Source organism: Setaria italica, chromosome II (assembly GCF_000263155.2).
Source record: "Setaria italica strain Yugu1 chromosome II, Setaria_italica_v2.0, whole genome shotgun sequence".
NCBI classification, from domain to species: domain Eukaryota; kingdom Viridiplantae; phylum Streptophyta; class Magnoliopsida; order Poales; family Poaceae; genus Setaria; species Setaria italica.
Genome location: NC_028451.1, coordinates 6,210,115 through 6,228,386, shown reverse-complemented (window position 1 = coordinate 6,228,386; position 18,272 = coordinate 6,210,115). Strand labels below are relative to the sequence as shown.

The window sequence follows — 18,272 nt, the reverse complement described above, 5'->3', positions numbered from 1 at the left end:
AGGGGCGGCAAGGGGATCGATTTGTGTAGGGGAGAGAGGGGATTCGACGGGGAGAAGAAGAGAGAGAGGCACGGGTGAGAGGCCGGATGAGGTGGATGAGCGAATAATTACGTGTGGGGAAGGGGTAAGTCTGGGGTAAGAGAGAAGGGGCTGATGCGTGAGGGGAGGTGTCACACCCGATTTTAAAACAAAACCAAGTGCTACCTATATGTATGACATGATCTAGTTTTATACATATAGTGATATCATTAGTGAATAACATCAACAGTATCACGTAAAGGAATATAAATAAAGACTTACGAGTCTGACAGAGATATATACCTTAACCCTGGAAACGGAGGCTCCAAACTTCACAGGCAATCGACTGGGGACTGCATACACCTAGAACTCAGCATCATCTTCAGAAAACTTTACACACCTTCCTCATCTAAGCAGTAGTAAGCAAGGGTGAGTACACTTATGGTTGGTACTCCGCAAAGCCACAAGAAATAACCAGAATAATGATTTAAGTCCATCTTCAAGTTTATTAATCATGTGAGGGTCTAGGCCACTCTTGACCGTGAGCACAGCTGATATATCAGTTTTACACTCTGCAGAGGTTGTACACTTTCACCACAAGTTGTGTAAAAATTCAGAAGAACTTTGGACCCAACCATGCTTTTCAAAAGTAGGCACTTATCACACTACCAAGGTGTGATTACATAGGGACGCTACAAGGCCTTTATAAAGATTCCCTAATAAGAGGTAACCCGCTAAGATGTCGGTGTCTAGCACGCATAAACCTCCCTAATAGGCATAGTGTCTTAGCAAAGGTCACTTTCCAAGAGGACCAGGCTATACAATGACTCAGTCCCCCCCCCTCTTGCCATTTCGGTAAGCTTACCCTAAACTACAGTCTCTAATTAATTAGACAAGACCAGAGCCATATAGTCTTGTGATTGCACAATTTTCCTAGGTGGTTCTCCATGTTCCAAGTAATACATGGTATTCTTGTAAAATAAGCATAGATAGAAGGATGGTTAGGGACACTTGCCTTTCTCCAAAGAAAAGTTACTCTTACTGCTCTTCAACTCTTGCTCTCTTGAAACTTTTAATCTTCAAATTTTTTGAATAGCGATCCTTCTACTCGATGCAATCACCGGCACAAACATACAAACAAACAAACAAACAAGTACAACTAAGAACAATACACCAATCAAATAAAAGATTTAAAAGAATGTAATAAAGGATAGGGCTCGATTCTAGAATCACGCAAACACATGAAACGCTGATAACGGAACTATGGTCGATAAGGCAAAACTATCGAGAGGTTTGATTTATTAAACAAATAAAAATACTATATGCTTGATCCATTTTAATTAAATAAAACATGCACATAGGTTATTTTAGAGAAATACCCTATTTGGAATTAAGCAATTTATATATTTAATCATTAAAAACGTGATAAACTAAATCATATTTTATTTGTAAAAATTAAAGTACAAGTTATGCCAATTTAACAATTAACTTTAGAAACTCAGAGCATGTATAAGACATAATTGAATAACTTTGTATTTCGGGTTCAACTAAACATGTTAATATGGAAAAGGGCATTTATAATATTATTAAGCATATTATCTTTATTTATGAAAACCGATGTATAACACTAGATATCTTTTATTTAGAAAAGCTAGTTATAAATAAGAATTAACCAATTAAATCTTAGTTCGTGAAAATCCAGATAGAATCTAATCAATTTTTATTTAGAAAACCCAATTAAATAGTATTGGTCAACTTAATATTGATTATGAAAAATTGATGTAAACCCTACTTAAATTCTCATTAAGAAAAGGCATTCAGATAGGCATTAATTAAATTAATATTAAATTTATTTTTAAAGACATGCATGATGAAAAACTCACCACTATCGTATAATTTATGATATCATGAACCTAACGCAACTTGAACGGATTAAAACGGAGCTAAAACATGTAATCTATGGATTAAACAAGGTTCCAAGGACCTAATCGTGATTAACCGTGAACTTCAGGGGCTAGCAAGGAAGATTCACAAGACACATAGGAAGATTCACACGACATTAACAGAGACCATTACTAAATATTACTAAATTTAACTAACCCTAAACACCCCTGCATTCCAAAAACATATATAAAGATATGCACGATATGAACAAAAATTGTAACTAAATGTAATAATTTCAACAAACCCCTAAAACACCTACATGCTGAATACCTAGACAAAATAGAACTCTTGCATTGTGTATAATATTCATGTTAAATTTATCTAAATAAATCAATAAATTAATTTTACTATAACACAAAAACCTAAGCTAAATCCACTATACTGACTAACCTATATTTTTCTATGTCTCATATGAACACCTAGATTTCATCTACTAATTAACACTACACCATTTGTATAGCTGCTACATCAACTATTACATCTACCAACTACGAGTTAAGCTAAACTAGGGGATTAGTAATACTACCTCAAATGAAGCGAAGATCCGGGCTTCAATCTCCACCCTACTCCCCTCCCCTCACATCCCCTCCTCTCCTCCCTCCCTCCCTCCCTATTGACTATGAAAGTTTGCCCCCGTATGCCTCATGCACCACCTACTCTTCATGTCCGGCCATATTGGCACCCTGAAATGCTCCACACTACCATTCCGTAGGTCTTCGATTGCTTGTAGAATGCCTTTCTACCGATCATGAATTAGACAAACACCCTCCACATCCTTCACAATCATCTGCTTCACCCTCTTCAAGAACCAATACCAACTATCTCCAGACTCCTTCTCCACAAAGGCAATCGCCAGCGGCAACACCTCCCACTTGTTCTTCCATCTGACTGCTAGACCCAACCTTCGTGAACACTTGAACATACAATATGAGTAGTAAACCGTGGTTCGTGCAACTATTTACATGAGCCCAGTAGTTCTGGGTTCCTTCAAACAGGATCAGCTCCCAAAAGTTTATGTCAGGCCGTTACCTTACTACAGCCCTAACAGACAGATTCACTTGATCTCTATCAAGATCGAAAGCCTTATAAAGCTACTTGCATATTGAACTCCAAGTCTTCTCTCTTGCTCTTGGTAAATTCTTGCAGAACGACTGAAATTCAGACAAAACTACCACTTCTAGACCATATCTAACCTCCCCCAACCATAGAACACTTGGAAAAATAAACTTTCCGACATGCCTACCAATATACACGACACGAATAGTGGAAATTACTCTCAAGAACTTAAATTAGTTAAGTCCAATGACACCTACATTACAATATATGGTACAAACATCTAACTCTATCATCGACAGTAATAACCATTTTAGAGTTATCCAAAATTACGAACTAATTCATTTCATTTTATCCTGTCAATATACATGATACTACCATAGAAAATTACTAAATATTACTAAATCAGTCTAACCGTAAACAACGGGTCAATATAGATGACAAGAACAATAATTCTAACTAAATCTAATAATTCCAACTACCCATGAAACAACTACATTCTGAATACCTATACATAATATAACCCTAGCATTGCAAATAATATTCATCTGAAATTAATCTACATAAATCAACAAACTAATTTTAATGTCAACTAAATACCTAAGCTAAATCCACTAAACTAACCGAGCGATATTTTTCTATGTCTCAAATCCACTAGACTAACTAAGCTACCAAATCCACTAAACTAACTACTAGATCTATCTACTACGAGCTAACCTAAATTAGGTGATTAGAAAAAATACCTCTAACAAAGCGAGCAACGGGAGCTTCAATCTCCCCTCCCCTCCCCTCCCCTCCTCCCTCCCTTCCTTTCTTTCCCTTCTCCTCCCTCCCTTCCTTCTTCTCTCTCCCTCCCTTCCTCTTCTCTCGTGCTGGCTCGCTCTCCTGCTCTGAGCGCGAGGGGGGGTGGACCGAATGGTTGGGTGTGCGCTCGAGGCGGCCGCACCGCGTGTTTTAAAGGCACTGGGGAGCTACCGTCAATTGAACTGGTGGTAGCTTTCCCACTTCCGCCGGTTCAAACGGTGGAGCCTGCTACTGCCGGCTCGAACGGCGGAACAGCCTCATCCCCCACGCCATTGGAATCTGTGTGCGGCCTGCCGGATGGGACGGCGGTAAAGCGGGATTCCGTGTTGACGTAGCGGGTGCAGGGGAGCTACCCCTATTTCACTCGCCAGTAGATTCTCTTACCGCCGGTTGAGACGGCGGAGCGGCGAGATAGGTCTATTTCTGCAATTTTTTGGTTCGACTATTTATTTCTGAAAAATTGTAAAAATTATATATAAAAAAAATCACTGGATCACACCGGTTGGGGCATGCGGGGCAGTAAGCCGACCCATTATGTAAAGCCAGTGGACCCACCGTCCCAGCAGACCGTTAGCCTCACCTGTTTCATAAACGGGAGTGACTATAACTCAACCGAGTGATTTTTGTTTGGGTTTCAATCGAATTTTTGGACTAATCTTACGCGTAACTATGGCACTGTGAACACGTGATAAAGTGAAAAAAAGGGGAAATCGAAATGAGCGAAAACAAAAGGAATGCGAGTTGATTGTCCTGATTCGATCAAATCACTGGGCTTGACGTTTCCTCTGCTGTTGGGCTGTTTGCTTGCAAGAAACTTCCGCACGGTACCACCGGGGCCGAAACGAAGCCCATAATATATATGTCATACTGCTGTTGCCTTTTCTTTGGCGTTCGAGGTGCTTATCGCTAGGTCGTGCTGTGGGAGAAACTGGGCTGCGATGATGAATCAGGGTGCCTGTAAACTGGGCCGGAACAAGGTACTCGGCCTAAATTTGAGGCAGCTGTAACCTGCACAGGCCCAGGGACGGCCCTGCCGCCACCACCCGCACTCCCGTGTCGCTCGTTGACGTGGGCGTGCCGCCGCCACCGCCGCATTCTTGCTCCGACGCCGTCGCAGACGAGGACAGCGTCGACGACACCCCAGCTCACCACGACTCGCCATCTCCATCGATTCAACCGCCGGCCGTGGTGCGCCTCCCCGACCAAATCCCCTCATCGGACTTCGGTGCCGCTGGCCGGTTAGTTAGTACGCCCTGCTCTGTCTATGCTGAATTGGTGTCGGATCCGATTGACTGAGAGTCGAAGGAATTCTTTTCTGGATGAATCCGATTGAGATTAGGGGAAGGAGAAAGCACTTTCTGGAAACACAGCATCAGATTTGAGTTGAAGTCTGATTTCTTGTTTTCGGTGATCAGCAAGTTCAAGTCCCAGGTGTTGTTTTCGTACTCGGATTCCCATCACGTACTCGGATCAGGAATCTGGGAAGGTGGCCTCCGCCGGTGTATAAAGGCAACCAGGGTCTGCTTGCTCCGTCCAAGATTGCAGCTTTGCAAGTATTCCTGCAAAAAGCAGTTCACCTTCCAAGAGTCAAGTTTGCTGATCTGCTTCAATGGCGGCCTTTACCAGAGCTGCGACAATGAACAACCTGTTTGATGTAGTAGCTCTTGGACCAAAATATTTGTGGAGTCTAATCTTCAGAATTTTGCCTAAGCTGCTTGGTCTCCTAGTCAGTTTGATGAAGAAATTCAGCAAAGACAAGCATTTTCATCCGCCACTGATGGAACTGGAGACTGCGATTGGCACATTGCAGGAGCTGCCGCAGGAATTGCTGATGGATATCTTTGCCACCCTTGAGATCCCTGACCTTATACGAGCAGGCTCTGTCTGCTCATCCTGGCATTCCGCCTACACATGCCTGCGCAACCTGGGGACGTACAAAAAGTCCCAGACGCCATGCCTGCTTTACACTTCTAGATCTGCTGGTGAGAATGTTGCATGTCTATACAGCCTCGTGGAAAATAGGACCTACAAGTTAACTCTACCAGAGCCACCCATCCGCCGTAGGCTTCTGATCGGATCCTCCAATGGCTGGTTGATTACAGCAGATGAGAGGTCTGAACTGCACCTTGTCAATCCCATCACCGGTGAACAGGTTGCTCTTCCGTCAGTTATCACCATCGAGCAGGTGAAACCCATCACTGATGGTTCAGGTATCATCCGCAAGTACAAGTTATCATACTACTGTAGAGAAATGGACGAGGGACCGGAGATATTTGCTCTCGACAAGCTGCGCGAAGAACTCTATTTCAAGGCATTCGTGTTTCCAGATCATTGCACCCGAAGCTTCTTTGTTGTGCTCATCCACCATCCACGGTTTCAGCTTTCTTTTGCAAGATTAGGAGATGATAAGTGGACCTGGCTGCCACAAAATACACAATATAGGGATTGCATGTACAAGGCTGGTCTACTGTATGCATTGACGGCACTTGGAGAAATCGATGCCTTTGATCTCACTGCCTCCACTGTGACGATGAAGGTAATTATGAACAAGATTGATAGATACCCATATGCCTGGAAGAGCTGGTACATTATTTGGGCTCCATGGGGCGATCTGCTGCAAGTTTGGAGATCTTTTGGGGTTCCTCAGTATAAGGATGCTGATGGTGATGTTCCAGAGGATGGCCCTGCAATGCATTGGCCTTTTTTCCGCACCACAAAAGTCACAATATATGAAGTGGACTTGAAAGCAAGTGCGCTTGTGGAAACAAAGAGATTGTCTAATCATATTTTATTTCTTGGGCACAACAATTCACTTTGTCTTAGTGCTGATGAACACCCTCAATTGAAGGAAAATCATGCTTACTACACTGATGACCGCAGTGAACCGCCTGTGGCATTAAAGAATGTTCATCGTGATATTGGAGTTATCGACCTGGAAAATAGCAGCAGGAAGAAAATTGTGTCTCATATTTGGTCTAACTGGCCTTGTCCCACATGGATAACACCCAATCTTACAAAGATGAACTTAGCATTCAGCAAATAGGACTATTTTATATTCAGATTTTAAGATTTAGGAGATTATTTTGTATTGTTAATTTTTATGGAATGCAAAAGCTGTATGTGAGATATGAAAATTGTATTATATGTTCTATGGGGGAACACATCTGTATAAATATTTTTAAAGGGGAAAATCGTATTCACTTCATCAGTTTTTTATTCCAAGCAGATGTTATTGATTAAGACAAATCATCGTTGCTGCACGGAAAGTTGATGTGCAGAACTCAAGTACCTGACCAAGGGGAGGAGAATGAGCCCATGTCTCCTCAAATTATAATGCTGGAAATTCCTGTGTTGTTTCAAGTAAGTCTGCTGGTGATTCTCTTTAGTGTCCTAATTTGCAGTTTGGTGCATTTCCTGTTGATGAAAAATATGACAGGCAGAATGGTAAAATATTTATATTTGTAGTGTTGGATTGTTGTCGAAAGCTTAGTTTAGATGCTCTTTTGGTCAGGAAGAAAGAAGAGAAGAAGCTGAAACGTGTTGAGATTTGCTATATAGCTCTTAACATGGAGGAGACAGCTGGCTCATTTTCAGGGTCATCTGTTAGCCGCATTCTTGCTGGATTATGTTATTGTTTCCATGCATGAATTTCCTGGCCAAGCTTTGTTGGTCTTTTAGTTACCTGAGTCTGTTCAGAGTCAGCCTGCCTGCCTAACTGCACCTTTGTCTTTTGGTCAGGTTTTTACCTTGTATATTCTGCTTGGGTCAAACCTTTTTGAGTGTATTTAGTCCAGGTTGATGTCAAGGGTTTGCGTGCCTATATGTGGGTGTGGGGCGCCGTCCCTTGTACGGGGCGAACTTGATTTCTCCCTTAAACTAACCTTACTGTTACTGTTGCTTGAGGAATATTGATTTCAGTTTCTTATTCCTGCTGTGGTGCATGACTTAGTTATTCAGCTGGATGAGATCAATCTCAGTTCAGTTGCTCTCTCGTGATTACTCCGTGGTACTTTTGTTAGATATTTGTTGGCCAAGATTGCATTGAAGTCTTGATATCAGATTATCAAGGAGAATTATGTTTTAGTATTGTCCTTTATACATAAATTATCCTGCTTGTGCTTGATTGATGAAATGGAAATATTTTCCCCCGCTGTTCCAGTGATCCACTAGTGAATGGTCTCAGCTGATAATTCTGATAAAACAAATTTGCTATCAATAAAGCAGGGACAAAAGCCTTTGTCCTTAAACATATACCAAATAAGATGCACCATATCAACATAGTATAAAATACGAAAATTGGAGTTGACCACTAAAAAAAAGGACAGCATATTCAACTCCAGGAGACAAGACATTAGTTTGTTACATAGGACCAGGGATAGGGTCCTGCTCATATTGCCAACAAATTCAAGGACTTAAGCAACTCATCCTACAATGGGCCTTAGGACTAAAACCGAAGACGACATCAGAATATGTCACAGCATCTTTGCCAGGCAGTTATCTAGAATTCCTGCTCGCTCTTCTTTACAGGATCTGACAGTTGTTGTCCTTTGCTTTATGATCAGCAACTCTTCATCAATTCTTCAGTAATCCCACCAACCTAAAATGAAAATATCAGAACACAGAAGACCATTTACTTAAAAAAAAAGAACACAGAAGATCGCAAAAATTCAGTGGCATTTTGTGGAATGATAAATCACCTGCAGGCTCAACGTGGCAAAAGTGGATATGCAATTGCCGCTCCCTGTGTGTGCTTACTCTAACCAGGCATTCGTTCCATGGGCAACAAAGATGGCTGCCTTCATGTTTTGAATAGTGAAGAAACGACTGCATTTGCACATCAGTGTTAGCCTAAAGTATTACTCAACTTTCTTGGAGAGTTAAAGCATTTTAAGTTTGATCAAATTTATACAATGAAGTACTAACATTCATGATACCAAATAAATATTATTAGTTTTTTCATTAAATATATTTTCATAGTATATCTATTCGGTGCCATAGACCTTTGTGATCCTTTCTATAATTTTGGTCAAACATAAAATGGTTTGACTCTCAAGAAAATTAGAATGACGGAACGAAGGGAGTAGAAAATAAACTAAACTGCTTACGAATAGATGTTTATGTCTCACTGACTCACTTTGCTATCAGGAAATTTGCCACCATCGTATTTCAACTTGTCAAAAAAACAGATGTGACAAAATGTGACGTTCTCAGGGTAACCCGCTCTTGCTCTGCAGTACTCCTTGTACTGCAATTTTTGCTCCTCTGGAACTGGCAGGTCGTCCACCATCTAGAACACAATTTTCATTACTAATTTGCAATAAGCAGATTACAGTCATCGTGGGACAAAAAGGAAGATGGGGGAAACTCCAAAAAAATCATATCTACTGCATCAGATAGCAGAAAACAGAGAGAGAAAAAAACATCATCGCTGCAATCATAAGGTTCGAGATCAATGTACCAGAGGGGGACTGCATCTAGATTGCAATGTTCATTACTACTTTGCAATAAGCAGATTGCAATCATTCTTGGACAAGAAGAAGATGGGAAAAAACTAAAAAAAAACCATACCAGCAGAGGGGGTGGTGGCTTCTTCTCCGGCTCCCGTGACGGCTCCTCCGCTTGATTCTGACGACGACGAGGACGACGATAACGACGACGACGACGACGACCCCCGGGCACCTTCTTCACTGCAGGCGGCAACTCGGCGGCCTCGCCGCTGACGCTGCGTCGCCGTATCAAGAAGGAGCCGGGCATCTGGATGCCCCGCAGCCGCGCCCAGAAGCGCCGCAGCATCTCGATCACGGCGGCGAAGCGAGCCCGCCGCGCTGGCGCGGCCATCTCGCCCTGGCCCCGCACGGGCGCTTCTTCCCCCCCGTTGCTCTGCGGCAGCCGAGGGGACCCGCACCTCCTCCTTCCGCCCTTGTTCTTCATCGCGCGGCTCCGGTTGGTTCTTGGCCGACGAAAGAACCGTTGCGGTTGCGGCTTGTCGGAGTTCGGAGCGGCACTTCAGAGCGGCGGGCGGCGGCGGCGAGAGGTGGGAGAGCGGGCGGGTGGTCGGCTTGTCGGAGTTCGGAGCGGCACTTAGAGCAGCGGACGGCGGCGCCCGGAGGTGGGAGAGCGGGGCGGTGGTCGGCGCGGCCACTGGATGGTTCTTGGGCCCTTGGCTCGGTTCTTGCCCGTCGCGGCTTGCCGGAGCTCGGAGCGGCACTTCAGGGCGGCGGAAGGCGGCGGCGAGAGGTGGGAGAGCGCGGAGGTGGACGGCGCGGCCTTCTCGGCTCTTGGCCGAGCCAAGAACCGTTGCGGGACGTCGGAGTTCAGGGACGGGAGCGGCACTTCGGAGCGGCGTACGGCGGCGGCGGCGAGGGGAATCTTGGGCGAGAGGGCGGCGCGATTGGGCGGAATCTTGGATTGGGCGTGTTCCAGGGCTAGTGGGCTGCGGCGGCGAGGGGATGGGCGGCGGGGAGGAGACCGGCGGGGGAAGAACCAGAAGAAGAGTTTGGGAGGGAAGGCCTGCCGTTGGGTGGATTTATATAGCCCGTCAGCGTCAGGCAAAGAAGCCAATATTGATCTGTCAGAGCATCAGAGCTGTGAATATATGATGTGTTGTAGGAAAATCCCAGGAATGCCGATTTATGTTTCCACAATTCCACCTGTGATTTCCCTGTGCTCAAAAGGCCTGATTTTCAATGCCTCAATGCAGCTGATGAAATGCTGTTCTTTGATTGTGACGCCAGCAAATTTCTCCTTCCTTGTGGTTTTGCCTGTGGCCGTGACTTCGATTCAATGGTGTTCAGTGATCTTTTCCCAAAGCAATGTGATTTCAAGGCACAAATATACACAGGTGTAATTTGGATAGTGACCAGATTATCCATAGGAGATATGATAACAAGTTTAGCAGGTCTCTAATTATGCGGTGAGAATTTCCAAGGCACAAGATGTTGAGCCAATCCAAAATTAGGCCGGAGTAACATGGCACTTATGAACTGTGATGCAGTATTCAAAGGCCAATTTTCTTGAGAAATTTCGATCCTTGACACTGAATTCGCAAACCTCACTTCTTTTAACCCTCAGTTCGCATGCTTTTCAAAATATAACCCTCCGACTACGAATTCTTTCCATACGCCCCTTTTCATATTTCACTTCCTTGTCTTATTCTTTTTATTTCACAGCCCTACTGAAATGACCATTTTGCCCCTTTGCATTATCTCCTCGTTGAACCGAGTGACACTCCTCGCTCTGCCCAGTGACACTACGGGAAACAGGAAAGATGCCGAGTGAGCCCCAAAAACACTCGGCAAAGCGTTTGCCGAGTGTAACACTCGGCAAACGACACACGGCAAAAATCTTGACGGCAAACACTGGTTCGCCGAGTGTTTTGTGTCGGGCACCCGGCAAATACTTTGCCGAGTGCCCAGAAAACACTCGGCGAACAATTATTGAAAAAAATAAAAAAAAATCATGTTCCAAACCAGCTCATCCTGCTCCGCCGCCGCCGCCGCCACCTGCTCCGCCGCCGCCGCCACCATCCACACCGCCGCCAGCCACCGCCACTGCTTCCCGCCACCACGCCATGAAGCAGATCCGGTGGAGGGGCCGGGCGGCGGCGGATCCGGGGCCGGGGGCATCGGGCGGCGGCGGATCCGGGGTCGGGGGCGCCGGGCGGCGGGCGGCGGGGCCGAGGGCGCCGGGCGGCGCTGGCGGCGGGGTCGAAGGAAGGAGTGGCGGCCGGCCACCGCCGGATCCGGCCCCGAGGGGCCACCACACCCCCCGCCCACCATGGCCTCCGCCGGATCCGGCCTCGAGGGGCGGCGCGGCGGAGGGGAGGGAAGGGAGGGGCCCGCCGGAGGAGAGGAGAGGGGAGGGGGCCCGCCGGATCCGGCCTCGAGGCGCATGCGGCGGCGGCGGCGGCAGGAGGCGTGCGGCGGCGGCGACGGCGGTGGCAGGAGGCAGGAGGCGTGCGGCGTGCGGGGAAGAGGCTAGGGGAAGAGAGGAGAGTGGGGGGAGGGGGCCGGGGGGGGTTGTTTTGTGGTGGGCCGTCTGTTTGCCGAGTGTCCTATGTGGACACTCGGTAAACGGTTTATTTGCCGAGTGTCCACCATAGGACACTCGACAAATTTTTTTTAAAAAAATTTAGAAAATATCCAACAGTTTCAAAAAAATACCAAATTTTCACACGAATCAATACATGTTCTCTATTGACTATACAAAAAGTTTTGTAGTCAAACCAAACTCGACCGTCACTTCGACTCTAAATCTTATCGAATCTTCTCAAAATTACTATTCTTCTTCTGAGATGCTTCGGTTTGTAATCATTGTACATGATGAAATGTGCAAAATCTTCTCAATTTTTTCCATAGCCTCCACGTATTATATCATCATATCATGACAAATCTCATGATTTTCAGACTTTGCTTGTTTTTTTTACAATTTAAAAATACTACTGCCACACGTTCATGGTCGTGTTTCTTGAACAAGATGTTCGAAATTTCTTTTCATTTCATGGGTCAGGTCTCAAATTGGGCCAAATAATATGAATATCATTTTTCTACTCATTTTGTTCCATAATTTGAATCACTTGCAGTTCAAATTTGACTTATACCAAAAATTTCCTTGAAATGCAATTAATTAAATAAATATAGCAAATAAATCCAAAAATATACCAAATTTTAACATGGAGTACCACATGTTGTATGTGGGGAATAGAAAAAATTTCGTGGTGAAAAGAGGGAAAAAATTATTTTTTTGCCGAGTGTCAAAAAAAAAAACACTAGGCAAACCCCCCTCTTTGCCGAGTGTCTTTTTTGACACTTGGCAAACTCCCCTCTTTGCCGAGTGTTTTTTTTGACACTCGGCAAAGAGGGTGGTTTGCCGAGTGTTTTTTATTTGACACTCGGCAAAGCCCCGATTTGCCGAGTGTTTTTTATTTGCCGAGTGTTTTTAGCTTGACACTCGGCGAAGAGCTTGTTTGCCGAGTGCTCGAGAAAAAACACTCGGCCAAAAAAAACACTCGGCAATTTCTAGCTTTCCCGTAGTGTGATGCCGCCGCCGCCTGAAACACCAGCGAGGCCCCTCCGCCGCGCTTGAGCCTTGCCCCTTCTATTTTCCTTCGCTACCGCTCTGCTGTGCGCCGCGCTCCGCTGCTGTCCGGCGGCTGCTCTGCTGCTGTTTGGCACAGTTCGCTTCCGCCTGATGCTGTGGCGCAGCATATGCCGCACGGGCTCAACCGCTCAAGCACGTGTAGCAAGGAGTCCAGGTGCCAATCCGATCCAATTGCATGTGTAGGTGCCACCATGCTTGGCAATTGAGGATTTGGAATTGAATATTTGTTCCAATTTCATACTATTACAGGTGCCCATTTCTTCCAATTGCATTATCAGGTGCCAGGCAATTGAGGATTTGGGAATGAAAGAGGCCAGACAAATAATTCGAATTCAAATGTGCATTCGGATATCTACTTGATAAGAATCTATTCATTTTATGGATGGTTTTGAACAAATGAATTAATCATAAAATATACAAGTATGGATGTCACACCCTGGAAATGTGAATAGAAATAACCATTAAACAATGATTTTCTCATAATTTTACTATTTTCCAACATTTATTTTCTTGAAAGGAAATTTAGTATAGGAAAAACAATTGATTGTCTTTCTAAATTAAATAAGGCTGTTCTTTGTGTGTTGCAATCATGCCAATGCATCTTAGTGTTTCATGAATGCAAAGGTTTTAAAATGGGTTTGGACGATGACCAGGTTCTACTAAGAATTTTCCAGATTTTTCTAGCAATTATTCTCATTTCTCTAGAGCTAAATCTATTTATTAGAAAGCTCTATAATGTTTTTCATGATCTCTAAATATTTTATTTGGACTCCTCGTGTCCCAAACTATCTCTAGGATTTTCCTAGAATTTTTGGTATTTTTAGAGTATCTTTCGTAGTTTAAATGAATTATCTAGAATTCTCTGGATTTTTCTTTACACGGGAAATTATTTCTCGAAATAAAAAGAAAAGGAAACCTATCCTATCTTTTTGGGCTGAGCTTGTGGGCTCGACCCTCTCCATCCCGCTTCGACCCAACCAAAGCCCATCTAGGCCTAGCTTCCTGCGGAGGCACACCCTCGCACCCTATAAATAGTAGGCCGAGCCCCTCCCCTCGCCTGCCGCCCTGCCTCGCATGCGTAGCACCACTGCCACCTGAGCCGTCCGCCAAGTAGAGCGTCGTCGGCCGTCTTCCGTGCTCAATTCCGTCACACCGCCGTTAGATGGAGCAAACGGACACCGTGATGATATTCACGACGCCGAGCCACAGCTCCTCCACCGCCCATCATCGATGAATCACCCCCGCGAGAAGGCCGAGATTCCGCTGCCGCCATCCAAATCCCCGACGGCTCCGTCCACCCCCGCTGCCGATGAGCATATCCACGAGTTTCCCTCGACCTCCTCTCTCCAATGCGCCACCTGCCCGAGCCTATCGTAGCCCGGATGGCGATTTGATCCTCTAGAACCACCATTCGCCATGGCCATTAGAAGCCAAGCTTTTGCGATTTGGTCTCTGGAAGATCCTGTAATGATTAGATTAGTTCTTGTGTCTTGCATGTTTCTCATGAACCCCCTAAACCTTTTAGATCCTTGCAGTCGATCCCTAGCCCTATCCTTTTGCCGATCTAACCTCAAGGATTCATCTATTTGCAGTGACTATTCACTGAGTCTAGAGTTTCTTCTCTACTAGCCCCTGGAGTATACAGTTAATCACGAATAGATCCCTAGAATCTTTTAGATGACCATAGATCTCGCGTTTTGTATCCGTTTATGCTCGCTCTTGCTGCGTTAGTTTCATCTCAACATAAAATATCCAATGTTAGAATTAACTCACATTATATTTATATTTTGAAAACACAAAGTAAAGCTTAGTCAAATTTTAAATACAAATGTTCATGTATAGTTTATACCACTTTGAACATTTAATTTGGAAAAATAACATACGTGGGAACATCTAAGCCCAAAAATTGATGATTCGTGTTGAACTAACCAAATTATAATTTGAAAACACAGTTATATCTATAATTGGCCAAATTAACATTTAATTATGAAAACTCGAGTTATAACCTATGTAACTTATATTTAGAAATCAAATTCAATAAACATTAATCAATTGAACATTTATTATGAAACAGAAGTCTGGCTCTAATTAGATTTTATTAGAAAACAAGCTTAATAGGTATTAATTTATTTACAAAAGTGAGGTATAAATCAAATCAGATTTTATTTAGAAAACTCAGTTAAATAGGATTAGTCAAATTAATATTAACCATGAAATATCGATATGTAAACCCTAATTAAACTTTATTAAGAAAAGGTACTCAAATAGTCATTAATCACATTAATTTCTAAATTTAAAATGTATGAAGCACATAGTTCTTTTCTTTATAAACCTAAATCTTTTGATAGTGTACCTTCTCAACCAAAGCTTCATTTTAATCGGTTCATGTTGCGTTAATCCTCTAAAATCGTCAGCTATAGTCTAGCAACGTTGTTTCGCCATGTTTTCGTGTTTTTGAGAATAAGTATGGTATTAATTCTAAATAATACTTATTCACTCAACTTTTCTAATTAAAAGCTAATTAGATTTACACATCAGTTTTTCTAAATATTTGTTAATATGATTAATCTGAACATAATGAGTTCCTAATTATAACTTGTCTAGTTCAATGCGACATATAAAGATATTGATTACGTGTTATTGCATATAGTTTATATAGTTTATTTTCCAAAGTTAAATGTTTAAATAGTCTAATTTATACATGAATATTTATAAATAAAAGTTGACTAGGTTTTACATTAGCTTTTCAGATACAAATATAATTTAAATTAATTCTAACTTAGGGTATTTTCTAAAAGTATCCTTTACATATGTTTTCTAATTAAAGTTAAATGCAGCATATAGCTCTTGTCTTTTCCTTTACGATCAAAGTTTCCCCGATATATGTGTGTTTTCAATGCTAGTATCATTCTTAGTGTTTCAAGCGTCTTCGTGATCTTAGAATCGAGCCCTATCCTTCGTATGTTCTTTTAAAGCTCTTCTTTGATTTGTGTATTGTTATTAGTTGTACTTGTTTGTTTGCTTCGTATGCTAGTGCTGATGATTGCTTTGAGTAGAAGGACTGCTCGTCGAAAGCTTTGAAGATTGAGAGTTTCAAAAGAGCGAGAGTTGAAGAGCAGTAAGAGCAACTTTTCTTTGGAGAAAGGAAAGTGTCCCTAACCATCCTTCTGTCTATGCTTATTTACAAGAATACCATGAATTAATTGGAACATGGAGCGACCACCCAGAAAAATGGTGCAACCATAAGAACTACATGGCTCTGGTCTTGGCTAATTAATTTGAGACTCTAGTATGGGGTAATCTTACCGAAAGGACAAGAGGGGAGGCGTTAATGGGGTATAGCCCGGCCCTCAGGCTGATCTGCACTATGGTAGCTTCACAGCCTTGAGAGGGGTTTATGCTTTTATTTCGACCTAAAACCTTAGCGGGTTACTACTTACCAGGGAATCTTTGTAAAGGTCTCGTAGCGTCCCATGCAGTCACACCTTGATAGTGTGATAAGTGCCAACTTTTGCACAGCATGGTTGGGTCCAAAATTCTTCTGAACTTTTACGCAACTTGTGGTGAAAGTGTGCAACCTCTGCAGAGTGTAAAACTGATATATCAGCCATGCTCACGGTGAACAACGGTCTGGACCCTCACATGATTAATAAACTTAATGATGGACTTAAATTATTATTCTGGTTATTTCTTGTAGCCTTGTTGAGTACCAACTATAAGTGTACTCATCCTTGCTGACTGCTGCTTAGAAGAAGAAGGTGTATGAAGTTACTGAAGATGATGCTAGACGTACGCAACCCCCTGTCGATTGTCTTTTCATTTCCAATATTAAGCTTGTAAGTCATTATTTATATTTCTTTACGGGATATTGTTACAGTTATTCACTGATGATGTCACTATACATATGAAATTTGATCCTAGCTTACATATAGGTACCACTTCTTTTTTTCAAAACCAAGTGTGACAATGGATCTAATATAACACATATCTACAAAGATCACTCATGAAAAATACTTTACAAAAACATTTCAAATAAATAAAAGCATGTAAAATATTTTACAATAATAAATAATTAAAGGCATATAAATATTTTAATTAATAATAAATTAAATAAAACATTTACAAGTAATTAACATCACTAAATATATCAGTTTCAAATGAAATGAAAATAATATATTTATATTATGGTTTAAAGAGGTGTTTATTCTATACAAAATGGATAAGATCATATATTCCATCCATTTCCACATTTATTTTGAATACGAATTTGAATCATGAAAAATGAATTCGAATACATTCAGTTTAGCTACCACATTAATAAAATCGGATGTGGGTATGGATATCCATATTTATGTTTTGGCGAATACAAATATCGAATAATTCGGATATCTGGGTACCACTTTCCACCCCTCGGAGGGAACCTTATCCATTCTAGATTTTCATTTCAAGTTTTGGAGTAAAAATGGAATAGGGTCAAGCAGGGTTTACCAGCTTTTAGACAAACATAATAAAACTTGATACCGATTATCAACCTAAAAAGAGTTAATGAGGTAGGATCCCTTGAGCAAAGAAGTCAACATACTAAGTCGAACATTAATCTCAGGGATGCTAAAGGGCTGTCAAACAAAGAAGGCCATGCTATTTTAATTTCCAGTGCCACTACACAATTTCCCACTGACTGAGAAGCCTGCACACAAGCACCAAGTTTATCAACCGTTCGAGGCACCCATTCATTGCATCACACGTCGAGGCTGCTCCCAAAACTGCATAAATACACAATTTTTCAAAGCAACATCAGCTGCTTGATGAATCAAACAGCTCCACGCTATTGACCACACTTGCATAAAATCATCAAGACAAAAGGACTTGAACTCCACAGAGATATATCTCCTTGATTAACAAGGTATCATCAATATTTCTATGTTATCAGGTGATAATGAACAACCACATCTCCCGAATGTACAAGGTTAGAGATAGCCACGCAGAGCTATATCAACAGTGTAGAAGCTCATGTTGGTAATGACTTTTCTCTTCTGGTCCATCTTAAACATGGATATTACATGAATAAATTCGTATGCGCGCGCCTTTTTCAAGGATGGCCCATAAAAAAGATAGGAATTTTATAGATGTCCTATCAAAGACTCATTGTTGAGGACATATAGGATGGTAAAATTTTTCATTTTACAAACTGAAATCAAGCTCGTGAGGGGGGAATTTACATAGAAGCCACTGCCTTCACCTGACCTACCTTCCAAACCCATCTGTATTGTATCTAGATCAACAGTGAAGTACGACTTTGGTGAATAAGAAAATGATTTATGTGCCATCCACAAATCTAACCGCCACATCAGGTA

The 18,272-nt window shown here is 42.5% G+C and overlaps 1 protein-coding gene across 1 annotated transcript; it reads left to right on the top strand.

The window, feature by feature from the left end:
* Nucleotides 1–5,428: 5,428 nt before the first annotated feature.
* On the top strand, nucleotides 5,429–6,862 carry LOC101774526. The gene has a single exon (XM_004955694.1). The coding sequence runs from the start codon at nucleotides 5,429–5,431 to the stop codon at nucleotides 6,860–6,862; it is 1,434 nt and encodes a 477-aa protein (XP_004955751.1).
* The last annotated feature ends 11,410 nt before the right edge of the window (nucleotides 6,863–18,272 follow it).